Raw genomic sequence first — 23552 nt, 5'->3', positions numbered from 1 at the left:
TTAAATCTTGTTTTAAAAGATAAATCTCAACTTGATGCAAAGAAAATCCAACTTTTAATATAATTTCAACAGAAGGAGCTAAAAAACAAACACGGCAAATTGTGCAAAACCTGAACGTATAAACAGATCTCCAAAAACTGAGGTCACTTCTCAACTTTCATTGCAAAATAGATGAATACAAATACACAAATAAAGCAGCACGGAAGTTGCCGTTTTTCTTGAGGTCAGCAGTGGAAAATCAGAGTACGTGGAGGTCAGTTCCTGAAGCGGTAGGAGATGGGAAGCAGCTTGTGACTTTTCTTCATGTTCTGAACAACCTCGTGCGTCCGCTCGTCCATGATTTTGTAGCAGCGGCGGGCGTAGTCCAGGAGCTTCTCTTTGAGGGCCTCGAATTCGCCCACTTCGTCCATCTAAACCAAGTTCAAACAGCAATTGCGTCAATTAATCGGGCAATGGGAAATATTGTTTTATTCATTAATTTTTTTTGTTTAACACTTAACTTATTCAGAAAATGAAATAGTAATACAGTATGAGGTAATTAACTGCGTGCCTTCTATAAATGTGGCTTTGGCGCCGTCTTGTGGCTGAAAGGTGATACTTTACAAGACAGGAAATACAATAACACTTTTACAAAATTACTTGACTTACTTCAATTTAATTATTTCAACTTTTGTTGGAAAAAAAAATCATTAACTTATAAGAAAAATATTTTACATATAGAAATAAATATTCTTTTTTTCTATAATAATAAAGAAAGTAAGACTAGACAATCGAGCTGATTACAGGTAGTCCCCGGATTAACACGTACTCGATTTGCACAATTTCGACTTTACGACGCTTGAGTCTAGTCTGCCATTTTATCGCCAGTTTTTTGTTGGGTTGTACAAACAGTACCTAATTGTACCTCCCAGTATCTTATTTTTTTAGTTTACTTTATTAACATTACTTGTTCTGCCCTCACTAAACGTGAAGTTGTTCAGTTTGATGGACAGCAAAACAATTGTGCTTTTTGAAGCTTTTGACATTTGTAAAGTTGTATCACACGTATTTTCACGTCCGTTCAAAACGACAAGCATTTTAACAATATAACTCGATTGGTGTTCAAACGTCCATCAAGTATGATCAATATGTCAAGTTTAGGAGATTAAATAAGCCCAATTTGCCTAACAAAAGTCCGCTGGCTAAAATGCTACAAATGCTAACGTATTTACAATTCTCATAGCAAATACCTCACACACAACTCCACAAACTGTAGCTCTAAACTTAATTACAAATGCATACAGAAACACATATTAGCTGAAACAACTTACAGCCTTATGTGGGCCAAACCAAAGTGCAGCTATCTTTTATCCATGTGAGATGTTTGAGTGCTCCTGTATGGAAGCATTATTAAACAACAGTCCAGCCAGACCCAAAGCTGCCATCAGAGGGGCAGTGTATCCCCACCATTAAACAAAACACAATACTTTTGGACTTTTTGGATGGTTATTTTGAGTTTTTAAAGGGTTAATTCCGATTTACGCAGAAATTTGGGTGACCACGCCAGCGTAGGAACGGAACTCGTTCATAACCCGGGGACTGCCTTTTGTCAATTCATTAGTAATTAATCAATTATCAAAATAATCCTTGTATTTCAAACTCTATAATACAACCGAGACCTTCTCCGGCGCCACCAGCAGGAGCTCGGCGATGGGGGAGGTGGAGGCCATGGTGTTGCGATCCACTCCGTGGATCTGAAAGGCTCTGGACATGCTCCTCACGCGCTGGTAGGTGGAGAGGATCTTCTTGTAACGGATCAGAACGCCATCCGGGTCTTTGACTGCCGAGAAATTGTCGGTTTAGTTTGAAAAACTGACAAAAAGATCAACGTACGTTAAATTGACGGCGACCTCTCTGGCGTTCCCTGCCGTGAGTGATACGGTAGATCCTCCTCATCTTCATTCTGGGCTCCCCGTTCCTCCCCCTGCCTTTTTTCTTGGCCTCCGCCGGGGACTCCTCCTCTTCGCCGTCCTCCTCCTCCTCTTCTAGGAACTCCTCGTCCGTGTAGAACTTTTCATCCTCCAGGTGAAACTCCTGCTTGACCCGAGTCGCGGGTCCCTGCAGGCGCTTCAGGGTCATCCCTGAACGGGTGGTCATGGGGGAGGACGGACCGGAGGGGCTGGCGGCTTGGAAGTTCACGCCGCGTTGGACGTCCCCACGCCACTCTGAAAACGTTTTTTTTTTAATAAAATATTTTTTGTAAAATGAAAAAACTTTTGCATTGATTTTTAAGAATTAAATTTTTTTTTTTAATAAGTAGGAAGAACTTTTTTTTATTTTAAAATGTTATGAATAAAATTTTTTTTTTACTTTTATCGAATTTAATTAAACTATTTTAATTTAAAAATAGGAATTTTTTTTTTTTTTATTTTCAAAAAAAAAAAAAAAAAAAGGAAATATCTTTTCCATCTTTAAATTTTAATTAAAAAAAAAAAATCCAAGTAAGTAAATATTAACTTCGTTATATCTATTTTTATTCTGTTATAATAATTAATATTACTTTATAATCCGACATTTTTCAAATAAAAAACTTAAAACAGTAAATATCTTTTTAAATATTGATTTTTTTTTTAAACAAGAAAAAAACAGTCAATGAGCATTTTTGAATTATTACTTTTTAAGTATATATGAGTTGGCCTCAAGGCAACCATATTGGTAGGGGCAACGTACCCATCAAAGTCAATGCATTAACATCAAAATCCTGTCCTAACCAGCTCAAACTGATATTCAAAACCTTATTTTAAGTACACCAAATCACAAGGAAGTCACCTGAAATGCCCCAAAATCTAACGGAAGGAACCCAAAGAACCTTTGTCTATCTTCAGTCGATACAGCGGTACGAGCCCTCCTTACCGTCGTGCCCCCGCGAACCAACGATGAGTCGGTCCAGCTGGCAGCGCAGAAAGTTGCGCTCCTCCTCCAGCTCCTCGATTCGCTTCTGCAGCCAGGCGTTTTTTTCCAGCGCCACGAAAAGGTGAGCGCGAAGGTTAGACACCAGGATGAAGGGGTTGCACGGCGATGGTGGCGCCTCCTGCATGGCCGCCTCTACCAATGTACCAGCGCTTAGTTTTTCAACAAAACATTTACTGTGCAGCGGTAATAACGCTACGTTTCCATACCGTCCGTCATCTGCTGGCCGTTGTAGTAGGAAGTCGGCCTCTCCGTGCTCTCTTCTACTGGAAAAGACACCCCGTAAGACTCCAGGTACAGACCTCTTCCTCTAGGAGCCATTTCATGATCTGTAACACATGAAAGAAATCCACAAACCATAACATGTTAACTCATTTGCTTCCCCAAAATGTATAAACACGTTCTATTTTTTAATTGTTTCAGTGTCCCAAAGACGTATTTATACGTCTTTTACTTTTTTTTTTTTTTTTTTTCAAAAAACATCTCTGGGTCATGATTCAATTTAGCTCCAAAGCAAAGCTGAAAATCCATTTTAAAGCAATAAAACTGGCCACTGGAGGGCAGTAGCGCATTTGGTAAGACCTGTAACCCGATTCAACGGCAACGAACGGCCAAGCCGCACGACCGGGCGCCAGCGGAAGACGACTATATGGATGTCAGGCGCTGGACGACCGAGCAGAACGACCGAGACCACTAGTGCGGTGGACGATGCCTTTGAGTCCGTGCTGCTCACGAGCCCGCAGAGACTAAAAAAATTCATCTTTAAGAGACAGACGGCAATGAGGGAAAAGCTCAGCGTCATCTTCAGTTAGTTATGTGTAAATAAATTGTTACTTTGCTATCAAAAGCTCCATTTGTCTTGTTGTTTATCTTATTTTATAAAAGGAAATCAGATGTTTGGGATTTAACTAAAGCAAAAAATAGCTGTGTATAAAGTGTATAACTCAAAGTTATGTTTGAAATGTATGCTTTCACAAAAACCTCAATTTCTCCGTTTTTTCATCAGAAATGGGAAAATTGCTCAAACTAAGCAATTTTCTAATGCTTATTTCTAAAGAATGGAAAAAGATATGAACTAACTTTTTTTCTGCTGAAAGAAGAGAGTCCAATCTTTCTTTTGGTGGGTTCCATGTTTATATAGCAATAGAACAGAATTTTCTGTGGGCCTGGCAAAATCAGTCAACATCCAATAAAACGGCCGGGCGTGAATGGCCTTGCTTCGGTGAAAATGGCTGGGAGTGAATGAGTTAATAGCTAGAAATTTTGAACCTTTTCAGATTATTCCTAAGATTTTACTTAATAATCCAAAATAATGGATAATTAGCAGTAGGATACAGTACGCCACGGTGAAATAAAAGCGCAATTAACAAAAAATAAAAAAAAATAAAAAAACAGCAGTATTAATCAAAAGTGAATATTAGTTTTGTAATACACAAAGTTTTATAGCTTAATTGAGTTGAATTGGTACAAAGTAGGCCTGCACAATATGTCGTTTAAGCATCGCCATCGCAAGGAGCTCGTGCGCAATAGTCCCATCGCAGGACATGCTATGTTTTTTGTTTTTTTTCTCGGTTGTTTTGAACACGTAAACTTTTGTTTTGCTTCATTAAAGCAGCAAATGTGTAGAGACATGGCCTCCTAGAGCCATATAGTATATATATATTAGGGCTGTCAAACGATTAAAATTTTTAATGGAGTTAATTACTCTATTTGTTAATTATAACAATAAATCAACAAGATGGCATTAACATTCTGTTCAAGCGATCCATGGATAGAAAGATTTGTAGCTCTTAAAAGATAAATGTTAGTACAAGTTATAGAAATTTTATATTAAAACCCCTCTTAATGTTTTCGTTTTAATAAAATTTGTAACATTTTCAATCAAAAAAATAAACTAGTAGCTCGCCATTGTTGATGTCAATAATTACACAATGCTCACGGTGCTTAAACCCATAAAATCAGTCGCACCAAAGCGCTAGCAGAGGGAGACAAAAAAACACAAGTAACAATTGGGCAGGACACTGTGCTGTCATTTTAATCTGTTTGAGCGGGGCATGTGCGTTAATTGCGTCAAATATTTTAACGTGATTAATTTAAAAAATTTATTACCACCCGTTAACGCGATAATTTTGACAACCCTTATATATATATATATATCAGGGGTCGCGTTAACCGGATATTTTCCGTCGTTGACCGGTTTTTTAAAACGGTGACGGAAAAAACTGACGTCCGTCCGTCATTTTGACAGGTTGCAATTCACACCCCAGACCACAGGGTGGCATATTAATTAGCTATTGTCTCTCTTAATGCATGACGTCGTTGGCTCTTCTGTCAGAATATTGTAGCGTCACCGGGGTCTGGCGGCGGCACCGTGATTGACACATCAACGCGAGGTTCTTATTGGTGCACCATGTGTGCCAGCGCGTCATCCAATTGATGGACAAGATTGCCGCCCAATCACATGACGCTACAACTCCGCCCCCCTGACTGGAGCCGCCATATTGTGTGTCAGCTGTTCATGTTTACACATTACCGCTACGTACATGCCTCCTATTACGGCGTGTTTTTCTGCTCGTTAATATTAATAATCAAAATGGTGAAGGCGTGTGTGGCGGTTGGTTGCTGTAACAGAAAAGATAGACGGAGAGACTTGAAGTTCTACCGTATTCTGAGAGACCCGGGAGGATGAGAGCGAGATGGACTGCTGTAATTCGACAAGAAATCTGGGCACCAAACGATCACCACAGACTATGTAGTAGTCATTTTATATCTGGTAAGATGCATTTAATATATATTTAGAATATTTTGAGCTGACAACCACAATTAAGATCATTGTGTGACGTTGGTGATTGGGGTCTATATCGTTGCCTCTTTTTCTTTGGGGGCGGAGTTGTTGGCGGTAAGCAGAGTAAAAAGGGAGAAAAATACCACGACTCCCGTGTCTAATTTTTCGCCGCCAAGCAAGCGTTACAATATTAATTATAAATGAATGAAAACTAAATACTATTGAATATGTCATCATTATCATTTTAAAAATTTAAGTGACCAGTAAAAATAGACTATGACCGGATTTTTATGACCCTGTCAGTCAAAATGACAGACAACGAAAATGTCTAGCGCAAACTCTGATATATATATATATATATATTATTATATATGTTAGATCCCTTAGCCTGGATTATTATATGAATACAGGTAATCCCCGGGTTACGACGTACTCGACTTGCTTGATTTCGACTTTTAGACTCAGGAGTCTCGTCTGCTATTTTGTCTCTAGTCGTTTTTTTTTGTTTTTTTTCTTAAAGTCTCATAAACGGTACCTTATTGTACCTCACAGTATCTTATTTTTGACTTTATTGATTTGACGTGTTCTGTCCTCAATAAACGTGAAGTTGTTCAGCTTTACAGACAGCAAACAGGTAAATTGGGCTTTTGGAAGCTTTTGACTTCCTTCACTTTTGACAATTTGTAAAACTAACACATATATGTACACGTGTGTTCAAAACGACATGTATTTTAACAATGAAACACTCGACAAAAAACAGTGTTTAAACGTCTATCTAGTCTGATAAATGTGTAAAATTGGATTAAATTAGCCTAATTTGCCTAAGAAAAGTCCGCTCGCTTAAATCCTACAAATGCTAACGTATTTACAATTTACAAATCGCTCACACTTAACTCAACAAAGTGTACCTTTAAACCTATTTACAAATACACACATGAACATATATTAGGTGAAACAACTTACAGCCTTATGTGGGCCAAAGCAGAGCGCAGCTGTCCTTTATCCATGTCAGACAAGTCTGCTCGTCGGTCCAGCAAGACCCAACGCTGATACCAGAGTGCAGTGCAGCCATCATTAAACCAAATACAATACTTTTGGACATTTTGGATAGTTATTTTATTGGGGGTACTTCACGGGTTAATTCTGACTTACACTGCAAATTGGGTAATGTCGCCAGTGTAGGAACGGAAGTCGTGATTTCACTTGTATAGGCAATTTTCTTTACATACTGTATGTTGTGTGGATAGAATTGACCCTATCATTATTAAGTGAATTATTTTCAGTGTTCAGACTTAGACGTGCCCCTTTTCCCTTGCTGAATGTGCCGGTCCATTTTCTCCCCCTAAAACACGCGTGTAATTGGCTAATGGCTTGCCTTTATTTAAAATGTATTTATCCATTTTCTACATTTAAAAATATTTTTATTTGCAGCCCATGCAGACATTTTTTCAGATAATCATAATATCATAATCGAGGTAAAAAGTTCATTTTTTTGGCGAAGTGGTCTTAAGGCAAATGTTTTGTTTTTTTTTGCATTCGTGGATAGTTAAGAGATTATAAACAAATTTGTATTTATTGTGTATGCTAATATCATTTAAGGTATGTTCAAATATTGCAATTTAAATTTGCTAATAAAACATTAAAATAAAACGGACATTTACTCTGGAAGTTTTCAAAATGAGTTTTTGGTAATTTTTAAAAACAAAGGTTAGAATCAAATGGTGTATCACCTGAAGTTCAATACACATAAAAGTGAGTATAAGTCAATAGAGATTTATTTTGCACTGTTCATTTAGCCTATTAATTAATTAGGTTCATATTTGTGAGAAATGAAGCCCTGGCCCCCGTTCACCTAGTCTGTTTGGTTTTATTGATATCCCGTCCCCAGCAAAAAGTGCACATGCAGGTGATGCTGTTATATCGTCCCTACTAATGTTGAGACCAAACCTACACCTTTGGAATAATTAATTTTCCTCTCACAAAACGGTCGCTTTAACAAGACTATTAACGAAAAACCTCGGGTAGTCATTTTTGATGGAGAGGAAACACTTACCTGTATGAAACTGCTTGTTATTTCCTTATTACAAAAGATACTTCAATTATTTTTTTCATGTTAAGGGCACTTAAAGTGACCAAATTTCCTTAAAATTAGACCAACGCACTATTACCGAAGAACTTGCTATACTCGTTCCTCTGGGCCCGTCTATACCCTGAAACTGTATCAATCACGTTTCATCTGGTCCAGTCTATTACGCGATTTTGACCGTCGTCTCAGCCAAACAATAACACAGTAAATGAGTCATAACACAAATAATTCGGTGTCCATTTTTTAAAAACTAAAACTCAAGATAAAAGAACTAGCCACAAGATGTTTAAAAAGTTTGTAAAGCTAGTATCTTGCTAACAGTGAAACATTCTAATACATACATCTTAGTTTGCCAGTCATATAATAGCCGTTACCTGCCGCGTTCGCATCGTCTGAGCTGATAGCCAGATTCATTTTGGAAAGATAACACACGTTCAATATTCAAAAGTTGGACAAATAACTAACTCGGGTGAAAGTTTTGCTTTATACTTCTGTTAAGACACTGATGGCAGCGGGCGCAATTAACTGATTATTAAGGGCCCGAACAGGTGGTCAGGGTAAGGCGCATGCGCAATGCATAGAAGATCCCGGATGCTAATTTGGTTTGGCTGCGGTCTTTTTTTTTTTTAATTTTATTTTTTTAAATTTTATTTAATTTAATTTTTTATTATATTGAACAATAGAATGGCTGCGTTTTTGTGGGGGGATGGATGCGGTCTCTACGTGCCCGCGCACGCTAGGAGTGACGTCATGCATGGGCGGGAAACAGGTATGAAATGCGGAAGTGAAAAACTGAAGGAAAAGAAGCTGGAAAGAAAGATTGGAGACGACAAAAGAGGGATTTGATGCAGCGCAACTAACAAGTAAGTTATTTAGTAAATTTTAAGATTTTCAGTATTATATTACATTTTTACAGTGACGTCCAATCCTGCTTTTGCTGTGAATTGTAATTGATTTGTTGCTTGTAGTAGTCGTAGTAGTACTAACCTGAAATCAGCAATTGTTGCTTATCTTTAGGTGCAATTGACGGTGTTAGACGTCTAATCCATTTGGACTGGGAGGGGGCAGCCAATGCGTTAACAAGGATAATGTGAAAATATCCTGCATTCTTATCAAAAGTACTTCAAAATCAAATTTACCCCATGACAACAAATTTCTGACCTGTGGTAGTGAAAAACAAATGACTGATTATCGATACTGTTGCTATCAAATACAGGATCGATACTTAAAATCTGTTCAAGTGTATATACATTTGTGTTTGTGTCCTCGCTGATTTCTTAGCTTCTCTTTACAGCTTTGTGAATATTTTTTTTAAATGGCTGAGTGAATATTTTTTGTGTTTATGGATCCGTCCAGCATATAACGAGCCATCTCCCGCAACCTGCAGCCGACATGGGCTTGTGTGACGGATTGTCCCGCTGCAAACTGGCCCTGGCCTTCGCCGTGCTCTTGGATGTGCTGGGGGCCGCCGCCCTGCTGGTGGGAGTATTTGCCCCTCTGGAGGTGAAAGGTCGAGACTTCGGCGATATGCTCGTCTACAGCGGTACGTGAGTAAATATAAGAAGACAAATTGACGTTTTGACGGATGGTGTTCTGAACTCACTGACGCCGCTAGACGTCCAATCCATTTAAAGTAGGAGGGTCATATCCTAGCTAGACGTCCAATCCATTTAAAGTGGGAGGGTCCAATCCAATTCCAATGGATCGGACGTCCACTCATGATAAACTAATTTCAATACAATTGGATGTCGATCATCGGCAATGGCACTTTAATGTCCAAAATGTATATTTTCAGGTGCTCTGTTGGTGCTGATGTCGCTGGCCGGCTGGGTTTTGTGGTACAGCGGCAACATTGAAGGCCTGACGTCCAAAAAGGAGCTGGGACACGTCGGCAGCGCCGTGGACCGTCTGGCACGCAACCTCAGTCGCAAGATCCTCACGTACAGGATCCACCGCTGAGTCTTCCGTTTTTTTTTTTTTTTTTTTTGTGCTTTACATTTCATATTGTTACTCAATGGTCTGCTGTTACATTTCAATAAAAGCCTCCTTTTGAAAAAAAAAAAAAAAAAAAAAGAGTTTGTTTTGATCATAGGAATTTCTGTGAAAATGATTGGGTATTAAAGATAGAAAATAATAATAATAAAAATAATATAATTTAAAAAATAATAATTGAAAAATGCTCATTGAGTTTTTTTCATGGCCTAAAAAAAATTAAAAAGATATTTACTGTTTTCATTAAAAAAATATATTAGAAAAATATTAGATTGGATTATTAAGTAATATTTATTATACAATACAATTCATTATACAATTATTACAAAATGAAAAGATTTAACAAAGTGAATATTTAGTTTTATTTGGATGGATTTTTTTAAAAATCAAAATTGAAATAACGATTTTTTTTTCTTTTCTGAAAAATTTAAAAATATTCCTATTAATTTTTAAAATTAAAATCGTTTAAATTCAATAAAAGTAATTTTTAACAACATTTTAAAATAAAAAATATTTAAAATTTTTTAAAATCAATGGATCTTGTTTTTCCCTTTACAAAAAATATTTTAAGTAAAAATAAACAATATTTATTGTTAACTAGCTACTTGCCATTGAAAAAATAGTTTAAAATTGCAAAAATAGATTTTAAAAAAATCTTTAAAAAAGTAAAATCACTAATCTCTAGAACCTTTTTCCTTTTTTTCTTTAAAAAAATTAAAATGCATTTTTGAAAGTACAAAAAAAATAAATACAATACAGTATATTTACCTTGAACTCTTTCACATCTGTTGACAGTGATAGACGTCTGATCCATTTGGACTCGGGAGGCCCCACCCAGTCCAAATAAATCGGACGTCTATCGCTGTCAATGGCGCGGTGCTCTTATCACCATGGCGATGAAGACATCCTCCTCACCGTGACGTCAATGATCTTGAACTTCGCTTCTAAAAATACGTCCCCCAAAGTCTGGTCAAGGCGATTTGATGACACTGGAAGGCCCTTTTTTTCCATTCGGTTGCTTTGTTCCGCTGCCAAATCCTCTTTAGGCCGCTTCAACTCGCCACCGCGGCTGAACACTCCCTCATTAATCTCTTGCGCCCTTTTTCAATCGTTTTCCTTTGCCTGTAAAAGGCGGACACAAAATGGTGGAAACAATGTTACCCCCCTGGTGCCAGGGGAGAACAATTTTTTTTTCATACATAATGAAATTAGGTTAACAGATTACTAAACTATGGGTACAGATTAGTAAACTGTGGTACTGTTTGCTAATCTGTACCCACGGTTGCATAATCTCTGGGTACAGTTATGTAATCTATACCCACAGTTTACTCATCTGTACTTACAGATTGTTAAACTGTGTGTATAAATTAATAAACTGCAGGTACAGTTATCTAATTTGTACTCAAAATTTTCTCATCTGCACCACCCATGATTTAGTCATCTGTGGGTAGTGGGTACAGATGACAAAACAGTTGGTACAGACACAGTTTACTAATCTGTACCAACAGTTTGCTAATATGCACCCACAGTTTAGTAATCTTTACCCACGCTTCAGTAGCCACAATTCACTAATCTGTATCCACAGATGGCTAGATTTTGCGTAAAGACTACTAAACTGTAGGTGTAATATACTAATCTGTGCTCACAGTTTACTAATATGCACCCACAGTTTAGTAATGTGTAGGTACAGTTTAGTCATCTATACCCACAGATGGCTAAATTGTGAGTACTATTTACAAATATGTACCTTTAATTTGCTTATATGCACCTACAGTTTAGTCATTTGTGGGTACAGTTTAGTAATCTGTACCCACACATTAACACACACAATTTAGTAATCTGTACCAAATTTGGTAAACTGGGTAAAGACCATTAAACTATAGGTGTCGTGTACTCACCTGTACTCAGAAATCACTAATATGCACCCTCAATTTAATAAACTGAGGGTACAGATTAATAATCTGTACCCATAGTTTACTAATATGCACCTAGAGTTTAGTAATCTGTGGGTACAGTTTAATAATCTGTACCCATCGTTTCCTAATCTGTGCCCACATATCGCTAAACTGTGGGTGCATTTTACTCATACGTACCTTTAGTTTACTAATATTCACCCACGGTTTAGTAAATTGTGGATACAGTTTAGTAATATGTACTAGAGCTGCAGCTATTGATGATTTTAGAAGTCGATTAATCGATTCACTAGTTAGTTCGCATAATCGAGTAATTGGATAAGGAACATAAAAAATTAAAATACCTGAGCTGAACATCAAACTTTATAAAAAATAAATAAATGAGGATCTATGTACAACAAAAGACTAATTTGCGAATTTAAATGGCAAAAATCTGCTATCCTAAATGCTATAAAATGCTAACGTTTTTTTTTTTTTTCTTTTAACAATGCTCTTAAGAAATGGTTCAGACACCTATTCCTACAAATAACGGCTAAATATACCGATAAACGAAATTACGACTTTAAGACTTATGTTGGTCTTAACAGGGAGCAGCTGGATTTAGCCATGTGAAATGAGGCAGACTAGAGGGCAGTGTATCCATCCAAATCAATAAAACTAAAGGCAAACACTTTCAAAATAAACCATTACAACGCCACTTTAAGTGCACGAATACTTGAAGCAGCAAAATGTAATTAAAATCTTTTTTTCTAATCGAATACTCAAGTTAATCGATTAATCATTGCATTACTAATATGTACCCACACATTAACGGCCGCAGATTAGTAATCTGTACCCACAGTTGAGTAAACTGTGGGTAAAGACCACTAAACTGTAGGTATAGTGTACTAATCTGTTCTCAAAAATCACTAATATGCACCCTCAATTTAATAAACTGTGGGTACAGTTTAGTAACCTGTACCCACAGTTTGCTAATCTGTGCCCACATATTGCCAAACTGTGGCTACAGTTTACTAATATACTGTATGTGCCCATAGTTTACTAATATGCACTCACAGTTTAGTAATTTGTGGGTACAGTTTAGTAATCTGTACCCACATATTAATACTCACAGTTTGCTAATCTCTGCTAAATTGCTAAACTGTGGGTTACGATAACTAAACTGTAGGTATAGCATACATCATCTGCACCCGAAGTTTAATAAAATGAACTCACAGTTAGTAATCTGTAGGTACAATTTAGTAATCTGTACACACAGTTTACTAATCTGTGCCCACATATTGCCAAACTGTGGCTATAGTTTACCAATATGCGCCCGCAGTTTAGTCATTTGTACCAACACTATAATCTGCACAATTTACTAATCTGTACTCGCAGTTTACCAATCTGCCCACATATTGCTAAACTGTAAATACAATTTAGTGAATCTGTGCCCACAGTTTACTAATCTGTGCCCACATATTGCTAAATTGTGGGTTTAGTTTACTAATAGGTACACATAGTATACTAATATGCACCCACAGTTTAGTCATTTGTACCGACGCATTAATCCACACAATTTACTAATCTGTACCCGCGGTTTACTAATCTGTGCCCACATATTGCCAAACTGTAAATACAGATTTATAATTTTGGAACTAAGGGCCTTCGGAGGAAAGTAAGCAGGTGCAAAAATTTATTTTGTGCACTTTAAAAGATTCATGACAAACTACCTATCAGAGAAAGAAGGCATGGCCAAAGAGGTGTCCATAGCTATCTCCAAATACAAACCATACAAGACTCTCTTGAAATTTCCCATCATGCAGCGGGCAGAAAGCGGCACCCGAGTGGCCAAAGAGCAGATGGTGTGCGCCGAGTATTAAGTTGGTCGGAAGGCCGCGTCAATCCACCTGATGGATTGACACGCTAATTCTTGGCCCGCAGGGAGGTCAAAAGTTGTATCTCCGACGACTCGCTTTCATTTAATCGCTTGATCTGATGTTTATTTTAACTTCTGCTACATCCCATAATAATCAGGCGTGTGTGCCGTGCGATACTATATCATTTAATGAGAGATGAGTATGGGTATGAACTATGAAATCAAAGGTGCACAAGGATGAGGAACCCAAGCAGGCCTGGGCATGGATATCACAGATTTAGAGAAAGCCAGTATCACTTGTCGGCCATTTTGCGTCAGTGCCATTGGATTAACATCACATTTTAGTCGCTGGGGGCCAGTTGGTAATTTGAAATAAACTACAAAATTAATCAATTTTCACACGGTTTCGTTTTTCATTGATGGCTTAATTTCGGTTTTCTTTGTGAAACAAAATATTTGAAGTAATTAATTTCATTTTTCTCTTTGTTTTTGCGTATTCTGTTGTTCGTTTCAGCCTAGAATTTTCATTTTGAAAGTGAAGGAGAAAATGACTCACTTAAGGTTGACTGCAAAAGGGTCCACTGTTTTAAGATGGCCGCCAATAATGAACACTGCTGACTTTTCACATCCAGCTCTTTATACATGTCACATCAATAGGCTTTGGCACTTGGCTGTGGAAAGAAAAAAAATGTTTTTTTTCTATTTTAAGTTCATCATTATGATTGATCATGACAACGTATGAAAAATAAAGCATTTTACTCGCAGAACAAAGTGTGACTCGTGACAAAAATGAAAAAGCATCACTTGAGCGTGCGTGTCGGTCCTCACATGGAGTGGCCCCGCCTCACTTTACCTCAACTCAGGGTGATTCCATTTAATTGCCTAATCCCGGTAGGTGGAGGCGGATTTCCTCGCTGGATGCCAGATTAAATATTCCCCTCGATCCCGAACGGATCTGTCGCTTTCTCTCACGTACGCAGGTAAGAAATTAAAAAACAAAATATGCCAAATAATCCATATGGGAGTTCTTTCCTCAGTTCATTTGACATCCATGTCATGATTTCTTCTCATTCTAGAATATTCCTCTACGAGAAGTGACTTGAAGGCCGGTTCTTCTGCAGTTTGGGTATTGTCTTCGCCTGGAAACATCTTCATCATCAACGTCATCTTCTTCTAAAACAAAGGTGGGTGACTGGAATCACACGGCTTGACAGCTAGAATTATATTTCCAATTCTAATACTTGTGTAAGACTTGACGAGGCTTTGAAAATCAGCATTTATTCATGTTTAAAAAATAAATAAATAAATAAATTAAATTAAGTTTATTTTGTGTATTGAAACTACACTTAAAGATTGATCTAGACTTGATATTAGATGTTTATTTAAAAAAAAACATTCATAAACATTATAAAGATTGGAAAATAAATAGGATAATTTTTTTCTGTTGACTGGCTGCCATTGACAGTGATAGACGTCCAATGCAATTGGACAGCAAAATTATTTAAGTGCCATTGAAAACAATTGATTAATTATTACTAAATTATTGAAAAATAATAATAATTACAATTATATATATATATAATTATATAAATTATCATTTAAATGTAAATCAATTAAAATAGAATTAAAAACAAAGAACATTTAGTTTTTTCCCTTTAAATTAAAATATATAGTTAATTTTTTTCCCGTTGACTCTTAAGCTGCCATTGACGGTGAAAGACATTCAATCCAAATGGACTGCAAAAGTATTTAAGTGGATTAAATATTATTAAATTTTTTTTTAATAATTGAAATCATATATATATACATACACACACATATATATATTAGGGCTGTCAAAATTATCACGTTAACGGGCGGTAATTAATTTTTTAAATTAATCACGTTAAAATATTTGACGCAATTAACGCACAAATGCCCCGCTCAAACAGATTAAAATGACAGCACAGTGAAAGGTGTACTTGTTGTGTTTTTCGGAGTTTTGCCGCCCTCTGCTGGCGCTTGGGTGCGACTGATTTTATAGGCTTCAGCACCCACGAGCATTGTGTAAGTAATTATTGACATCAACAATCGCGGGCTACTAGTTTATTTTTTGATTGAAAATTTTACACATTTTATTAAAACGAAAACATTAAGAGGGGTTTTAATATAAAATTTCTATAACTTGTACTAACATTTATCTTTTAAGAACTACAAGTCTTTCTATCCATTGATCGCTTTAACAGAATGTTAATAATGGTAATGTCATCTTGTTGATTTATTGTTATAATAAAGATATACAGTACTTATGTACCGTATGTTGAATGTCTTATGTCTCATCTTTCCATTCCAACAATAATTTACAGAAAAATATGGCATATTTTATAGATGGTTTGAATTGCGATTAATTGTGATTCATTACGATTAATTAATTTTTAAGCTGTAATTGACTCGATTAAAAATTTTAATCGTTTCACACCCCTAATATATATATATATGAATTAAATGAAATTAAAATTTCAATGAATTAAAATTTAAACAATTTATATAATATTATATATATATATTTTTTTTTTAATTAATCTAATAATAATTAATTAATTAAAAAGAGCATATTTATTTTTTCCTTTAAAAATCTATTTTATAGAAATATAAAATAATTGTTTTTTCCTATTTCATTATTTTAAATGTTTTAAATATTAAAAGAAATCTACTTGTTTTTTTGTATATAATTAAAAACAATATATATAATTTTGTAATAAAAATGTAATATTAAGCAACCTTCTAATAAGTGAAAAATTGAATAATTATTTAATTGAAAATGACTAACTTTAGTTAGTAAATATATCTTTTAAAATATATCTCAATCTTAATAATCTAAATTGTTTTTTCTGAACCTAAACCCCCTGAACCCCCTTTTCTTGGAAAAATTAACTCAGGGGTCTGCAACCCGTGGCTCTGGGGCCGCATGCGGCTGTTTGAACCCTTTGGTGCGGCTAAATATTACATTGAATAAATTTGTTTCAAATTTATTCTGGCACTTTCGAGGAGAACTTCCTTCTAATAGCCAGATCAGGACAGGCTCACTGTTTTGTGTGTTTTTTTAACACAACACTCACCTATGAATTCACCAACTATGTAAAGTTATGGTTGCAACTTGGAGGGTGTGCACCCAAGTCTTTGCACCATTCACAGGAGCGACGACTTGTGGATACACTTTCCGAATAGGAATCGCGACCTAACATAGTTCACTCATGCAGCTCATGAATTCACCGACTATGTAAAGTTACGGTTACAACTTTAGTTTCAATTGACGGCGATGGACGTCCAATCCATGGACCAAATGGATTGATTGTCCATCGGCGTCCATTGTCAATGGTCAAACCGCGGTTCTCCGAACCTTCCTTTAACGGGGTCTTCTCCCGCCTGCCGCAGCTATGGGAAACTCCAAAAGCGGCGCCGTTTCCAAGGAGATCCTGGAAGACCTGAAACTCCACACCAAGTTCTCGGAGATGGAGATCACCCAGTGGTACGACAACTTCAAGCGGCAGTGTCCGAGCGGTCGCCTGAGCAAGGATGAGTTCCAGACCATCTACAGCAAGTTCTTCCCGGACAGCGAGGGCAACTCGTACGCTCAGCACGTCTTCCGATCCTTCGACACCAACGACGACGGCACCCTGGACTTCAAGGAGTACATCATCGCCCTGCACATGACCTCCACCGGGAAGACCACCAGGAAGCTGGAGTGGGCCTTCTCGCTCTTCGACGTGGACAAGAACGGATACATCACCAAGTCGGAGGTCCGGGAAATTTGCGCGGTAGGTTTCCCATTCGCTAATTAGCTCAAAACGTTGCTTAGATTTGCCACAAGATGGCAGCGAAGCACTTCCGCTTGTTTACGCAAGGCCGTATTTTCGGACCACTTCCTTGTTAACTCATTGGCTGCCATTGACGGCGCGAGACGTCCGATCCATTTCAAATAATAGTTTCAATAATTAACTTCTGTTCTGTAGAAAATATTGTCCACATTTCTGCTAGTGGATTCCATTTGATCAGCCGGAAAATACGTTTGCAGTTTAGTGTTTCTTGGTCAAGATTGATTAATCAATTGATTGGTTTATGTAAATTGATTTTTGCGTACTCAAACCTAAAAACCGGTCAGTTTTGATCCAAACACCATATAAGGGTTAATTATTTGTATAAAATAAAAATCTAAAAGATATGATATGAATAAATATATATACAGCACATATATAAAATATAAAAAATAAAATGAATAAAATATAACAAAAAATAAAGGGACAATTGAAAAAAAATAAATCATTTTAATATTTTTAAATAAGTAGATAATTCATAACATTTTATTTTAAAAAATCATTATACGTATATACATATATAAAAATAAATAAATAAATAAGTAAATAAATAAAATAATGGACAATTTTCAAAAAATAAATCGTTTAAATATTTTATATAATCAAATAATTCATAAAATATAAAAAATAAAATGAATAAAATATAAAAAAAATAAATAAAAGGACGATTTAAAAAAAATCTTTTTAATATTTTTAAATAATTATTTATAACATTTTATTTTTTAAAAAATCATTATACGTGTATACATATATAAAATTAAATAAATAAATAAATAAAGTAATGGACAATTATTTTATATAATCAAATAATTCATAGTAGCAATATAAAAAAAAATAATCAAAATAATAAAAATAAAATTAAAAATATATACATACAGATATAAAATATAATAGAATGAATAAAATACAAAATAAATTCAAATAAAAATGTTTTTAAAAATCATTTTAATATTTACAATAATCAATTCATAACAATATTTTCAAAAAATAAAATAAGAAAACAAAGCATAAAAATGCAAAAAATAAAATAAAGGACTATTTAAAAAAGTAATCATTTTAATATTTTAATAATTAATAAAATAGCAAACACAAAAAATAAAGAATATGAATAGAAGAATAAAGAATAAATAGAAAAGAATAAAGAATATATGAAATATAAAAATATATAGACTATGTGTTTAAAATATATAAAATAGTGTAAATGAAATTTTAAAAAATTGAAAAAAATAATCGAAAATCTGGATTTGATTTTAAATTAATTTATAGAAATTTAATGTCAATAACTAACTAAATTCTCGACTGACACAACTCGCATATGCAAATTTGCTAAATGATTACTGGTTTTGTTTTGAATTCATTGTTTTCATCCGTTTTATAATTGTGATATCACATGCAGATGTATTTATGTATTGATTCATTATATCATTTTTTTCTATTTGAGGAAAAAAAACCTTATCCAGGATCTCCCTAGGAAGCCAAATTTCAATTAATTATATTGCTGTTTGCTAATGGCATTCACGCAACTGTTAATAAAATCTTTCCTTTCCTGTCATAGTTTGCTATTTACACTAACTTAATACTTCCATTCAGATGATGAAAGGTGATAACGATGATGAGTTCATCATCATCAGCTAAACTAAGCCGCTGGGAGCAACGCTAGCGGATTATTCAAGTGACAAAAATTTTTTTAGCCTCCACTCATCTTTCATCTTTCTGTTTAATTTCGGCAGGCCATTTTCAAGCTGATCCCCAAAGACGAAGTGGCCCATCTTCCTGAAGACGAGAACACGGCGGAAAAAAGGGCCGAAAAACTCTGGAATTACTTTGACAAGGGCGAAAATGGTGAGCGGCAGAATCACTGACCGCCATAAACAGTATTCCTCTTATTTATTTTGACTTGTTTTCTCTAAAAAAGGGAAAAAATACAGTAAATATCCTCTTATTTTTACTACAGAAGTTTGACTTTATTGAAAACCATGCACGTGATTAAGTTTGGCGGGGCAGATTTGGCCCCCGGGCCCTCAGTTTGACACCCCTGATCCAGACAATCTTTGCGTGCATCCTCGGTGTTGATGCCAGTGCGTTTTTTTGGTCATGTTTTACAGAACGTGTGGCGGAAGGCGAATTTATCCAAGGTGTGTTGGACAACGACGACGCTCTCCGCTTGATCCAATACCAACCCACCAAGTAACAGAGCAGCCCCACCCAGCCCAGAAAACAATCCATTCATGCATTTTGTCCTATCGTTTTATATCAAAGTCCACACCTGCCTATGTAGGAAATGATAAAGCAAAAGCATTTACTACCTAAATAAAAGGCCTCTTGTCTCTGATCCATTTAGTTCCACTTCTTATTTGTCACATGACTAAGCCCTTGTTCAGATTGGCAGCCAAAATCTAAAAAAAATAAAAAAAATATCAACGTAAAAAAGCGAAAAAGATCATATTTGGTTTCGTTTTTAACTTTGATTCTTTAAAAAATATATATATATATAGCATTTTAAAAAGCATTTTAAAAAAATAAATGTTAATTCTTGGTAATTATTATTCAAAAACTTTAAAAAAAAAAAATTTTTTTAAAAAAAGCAAATATTTACAGTTTCTCCATTAAAAAAAAAAAAAAAAATCAAATTTAGAAAAATTTTAAAAAAGGATTTTTAAAAAAACTTTTAATTAAAAAATACAAATTAAAAAAAAAGATCATATTCAGTTTTTGTTTTTAACTTTTGATTAAAAAATTGCATTTAAATAAATTAATGTTAATTCTACGTATTTATTATTTTTAAAATAAATCAAATTTAGAAAAATTACGAAAATCTTTTATAAAATGATTCTTTTTACTTCTGATAAAAAAAAATATAAATTTAAAAAAGCAAAAAAGATAATTAGTTTTTGTTTATAACTTTTGATTTAAAAAATTAACATTTTTAAATTTTAAAAATAAATGTTAATTGCATGTATTTATTATTTAATTAATTTTTTAAAAGATAAAAAGCAAATATTTAGTTTCTTTGTTTTAAAAAAACTAAATAAATCAAATTTAGAAAAAATTTAAAAGGATTTTTTTTACTTTTGATGAAAAAATAAATTTAAAACAGCGAAAAAGATAATCAGTTTTTAACTTTTGATTTAAAAAAAAACATTTAAAAAAGTATTTTAAAAATAAATGTCAATTCTAAGCATTTATTATTTTTTAAAAATCTGGAAAAAAATTCCAAATTTTTCCTTAAAAAAAAATAAATTTAGAAAAAAAAAAAGAAAAGATCATAATAAGTTTTTAACTTTATTTTAAGAAATAAGCATTATAAAAAGTATAACATTAAAATATATTTTATAAAAAGCACATCTTTGTAGTTTCTCTCTTTTAAAAAAGACCTCATTTGAAAAAAATCAAAATACATAAAATGAAGAATACTGTTCTGACATCAGAATATTAATGAATCTGACTATAAATTGAAATCATAACATTCGAACACCTAATCCTATTCTAATTAGGACTGCCACACTCAATCAACTAACTGACAACTGATCAAAGATCAAATAAATCAACAACTATTTTGATCGTCAATTCATTGTTTAAAGATGCCCAAAAAATTGCCCAAACATTTTTTGGATCCTCCTAATATTGAATATCCTCTTGTATTGTATGACTGCTATTCTTTTTTTTTTCCTAAATTGAGGGTTAAAATCCAGCCACAGTTTTCCCAACACATCAAGCCGAACCATATTTTTCCTTAAAGGGCCAGCACGCGAAAATTCTCTCGTGTAAAGTTGCGGATTTAGTCGTCGCGTTTAATGAGCGGCGTGGCAAAGAATGAGAGCTTTGGACCTGAGACAGATGCTCCGCGCAAGATTACGGGAATAATCTGTACAAAAGCGAGCGGGTGATTGACAGAGGTCGCTTTGTGGCCTCTAATTTAAAAAAAAAAAAAAGAAAAAAAGAAAGAAAGAAAAGTAGGAGAGTTGATGTAACAACAGCAGGAGGATTCAGGTCAAGAAGACGGCAGATGTGCAAAGGAAAGCAGGTCTCCTCGCGAAATTAAATCTTTTCTTGCGACGGCCGAACATCTGCGCGAGTAGGGCGGGGTCAAGAAAGATAGGTCATGTCACTGGAGAAAGTTTATTCAGGTACTTTCAGTTAAATGATTGGAATAGGTCTTGATAAAAAATAAAAAATCAATCAGCATGCTAAGCTAAATCACAAATTTTCAAAGAATTGAAAGTTTTCTGACAATTGTTTAATGGTTTGGGCTTTATGAGGTTAAAAGATTGTTTTACACTGCTGGCCAAAAGTATTGGCACCCCTGCAATTCTGTCAGATAATGCTCAATTTCTCCCAGAAAGTGATTGCAATTACAAATGCTTTGGTAGTAATATCTTCATTTATCTTGCTTGCAATGAAAAAAACCACAAAAGAGAATGGAAAAAAATGATCATTTTACACAAAACTGGGCCGGACAAAAGTATTGGCACCCTTTGAAAAATTATGTGATGCTTCTCTAATTTGTGTCATCAACAGCACCTGTTACTTACCTGTGGCACGTAACAGGTGGTGGCAATAACTACATCACACTTGCAGCCAGTTAAAATGGATTAAAAATGACTCAACCTCGGTCCTTTGTCCTTGTGTGTACCACAACATTGAGCATGGAGAAAAGAAAGAATACCAAAGAGCTGTTGAGGACTTGAGAAGCAAAACCTTGAGGAAGCATGGGGAATCTCAAGGCTATAAGTCCATTACCAAAGACCTGAATGTTCCTGTGTCTACCGTGCACAGTGTCATCAATACGTGTGGACGGAGAAGAAAAATTGACTGGAGATTTCAATGAAAGATTGTGCGGATGGTGGAGAAAGAACCTCGACTAACATCCACACAAGTTGTGCCACAGTCTGAGGGTACAACAGTGTCAACCCGTGCAATCCGTCGTGGTGCCTACAACTCTTCGTTACTCTTAAAGATTTAATCCGTTTTATGTTACTTTACCCTTTTTTGTCGCATCCATTCAACAACTTTTTTTTTTTTTTGCTGTTCCACATGCACATTTGAACCAATTAGAGCTAACGAACTCTGCTGATCACATGTCAGTATGTCAGCCAATTGAACAGATAAATGAGTCCAGGCGTTTTGCTTTGCTGCGTGCATTCGCACATTGACGTGACTCATCATCATCAGACTGAGATAACTGCAGCAGCTGGGGAAACCTCCATGCCGTCCATGGAATAAAATAAATAATAAATATTGGAACGGATTACACTACACAAACACTTTATTATGCTTGTTGTTAACACTTGTGTATGTAAATCTGATGTTGGTAGACTGTCTTCTTCTTGGAGATGAAATGCATGTGTGGCAGCTTTGCAGTTTTTTTTTTACATAGCGTTTTGACAGTTGCCGTCATATTTTCGGAATCAAAGCACCGTGTACCGGAACAGCATTATGACCCTGAATCTTATACCGGAACTGCGTTCCTGACCGTTCTGGCCCACTTTCACCCCTGCATTACAAAGTATTGAGATGAACTTTTGGTATTGACCAAATACTTATTTTCCACCATGATTTGGAAATAAATTCTTTAAAATCAAACAATGTGATTTTCTGTTTTTTTTCCAAATTCTGTCTCTAATGGTTGAGGTTTACCCATGTTGACAATTACAGGCCTCTCTAATATTTTCAAATGGGAGAACTCGCACAATTAGTGGTTGACTAAATACTTATTTGCCCCACTGTATTAGTACCAAAGCATTTGTAATTGTATTCATTTTCTGGGAGAAATTGAGCAATATCTGACAGAAATGCAGGGGTGCCAATACTTTCAGCCAGCAGTGTATGACATCGCTAGATGTTCAATCCATTTTGACCAGGATGGGGCGTCCTTCCAAGTCGTCTAGTGCGGTCAATGGCACCAAGTCCCCTCCCAGTTGAAATGGATTGGACGTCTAGCGTAGTCAACGGCACTGAAAGATGAGCATTCGCAGCCGGTTTAAATGAAAGTGGACGTCTATGACTTACAATGGCAGCCATTTTGGGTCACTTACTTTTAGGGTACTTACAGGTCACTTCCTGCTGATTTTGGATCACCAATTGTACGTCTCGGATGGTTGTCAATCAATGTCAG

The 23552-nt window shown here is 35.3% G+C and overlaps 3 protein-coding genes across 3 annotated transcripts; 2 read left to right on the top strand and 1 right to left on the bottom strand.

Moving 5' to 3' along the window:
- Nucleotides 1-36: 36 nt before the first annotated feature.
- LOC130910868 (coiled-coil domain-containing protein 106-like) lies at nt 37-8358 on the bottom strand. Its single transcript, XM_057828479.1, has 6 exons — nt 8195-8358; nt 3159-3278; nt 2893-3084; nt 1890-2204; nt 1659-1819; nt 37-410 (listed from the first exon to the last, which is right to left on the bottom strand). Exons 1-6 carry the CDS (start codon nt 8232-8234, stop codon nt 255-257), a joined length of 984 nt encoding a protein of 327 aa, XP_057684462.1. The 5' UTR covers nt 8235-8358; the 3' UTR covers nt 37-254.
- A 218-nt stretch (nt 8359-8576) lies between these two features.
- tmem238a (transmembrane protein 238a) lies at nt 8577-9858 on the top strand. Its single transcript, XM_057828666.1, has 3 exons — nt 8577-8683; nt 9177-9363; nt 9616-9858. Exons 2-3 carry the CDS (start codon nt 9213-9215, stop codon nt 9777-9779), a joined length of 315 nt encoding a protein of 104 aa, XP_057684649.1. The 5' UTR covers nt 8577-8683; nt 9177-9212; the 3' UTR covers nt 9780-9858.
- A 4618-nt stretch (nt 9859-14476) lies between these two features.
- On the top strand, nt 14477-19819 carry LOC130910613 (visinin-like). The gene is made up of 5 exons (XM_057828063.1): nt 14477-14563; nt 14660-14767; nt 16998-17380; nt 19168-19279; nt 19543-19819. Exons 3-5 carry the CDS (start codon nt 17000-17002, stop codon nt 19626-19628), a joined length of 579 nt encoding a protein of 192 aa, XP_057684046.1. The 5' UTR covers nt 14477-14563; nt 14660-14767; nt 16998-16999; the 3' UTR covers nt 19629-19819.
- Nucleotides 19820-23552: the final 3733 nt, after the last annotated feature.

This window comes from Corythoichthys intestinalis, chromosome 22 (genome assembly GCF_030265065.1).
Source record: "Corythoichthys intestinalis isolate RoL2023-P3 chromosome 22, ASM3026506v1, whole genome shotgun sequence".
Classification (NCBI taxonomy): domain Eukaryota; kingdom Metazoa; phylum Chordata; class Actinopteri; order Syngnathiformes; family Syngnathidae; genus Corythoichthys; species Corythoichthys intestinalis.
This window is presented reverse-complemented; position numbering and strand designations above follow the sequence as displayed.

Bases quoted from the DNA above. Each gene is read 5' to 3' on its own strand.
- LOC130910868 (XM_057828479.1), bottom strand. From the start codon at position 8,234: ATGAATCTGGCTATCAGCTCAGACGATGCGAACGCGGCAG. The intron at 2,205-2,892 runs GTAAGGAGGGCT...AAACGTTTTCAG, and splicing joins TGGTTCGCGGGGGCACGACG to AGTGGCGTGGGGACGTCCAA. The intron at 1,820-1,889 runs GTCGCCGTCAAT...ATTTCTCGGCAG, and splicing joins CGGCAGGGAACGCCAGAGAG to TCAAAGACCCGGATGGCGTT.
- tmem238a (XM_057828666.1), top strand. From the start codon at position 9,213: ATGGGCTTGTGTGACGGATTGTCCCGCTGCAAACTGGCCCTGGCCTTC. The intron at 9,364-9,615 runs GTACGTGAGTAA...GTATATTTTCAG, and splicing joins CGATATGCTCGTCTACAGCG to GTGCTCTGTTGGTGCTGATG.
- LOC130910613 (XM_057828063.1), top strand. From the start codon at position 17,000: ATGGGAAACTCCAAAAGCGGCGCCGTTTCCAAGGAGATCCTGGAAGAC. The intron at 17,381-19,167 runs GTAGGTTTCCCA...TAATTTCGGCAG, and splicing joins AGGTCCGGGAAATTTGCGCG to GCCATTTTCAAGCTGATCCC. The intron at 19,280-19,542 runs GTGAGCGGCAGA...CATGTTTTACAG, and splicing joins CTTTGACAAGGGCGAAAATG to AACGTGTGGCGGAAGGCGAA.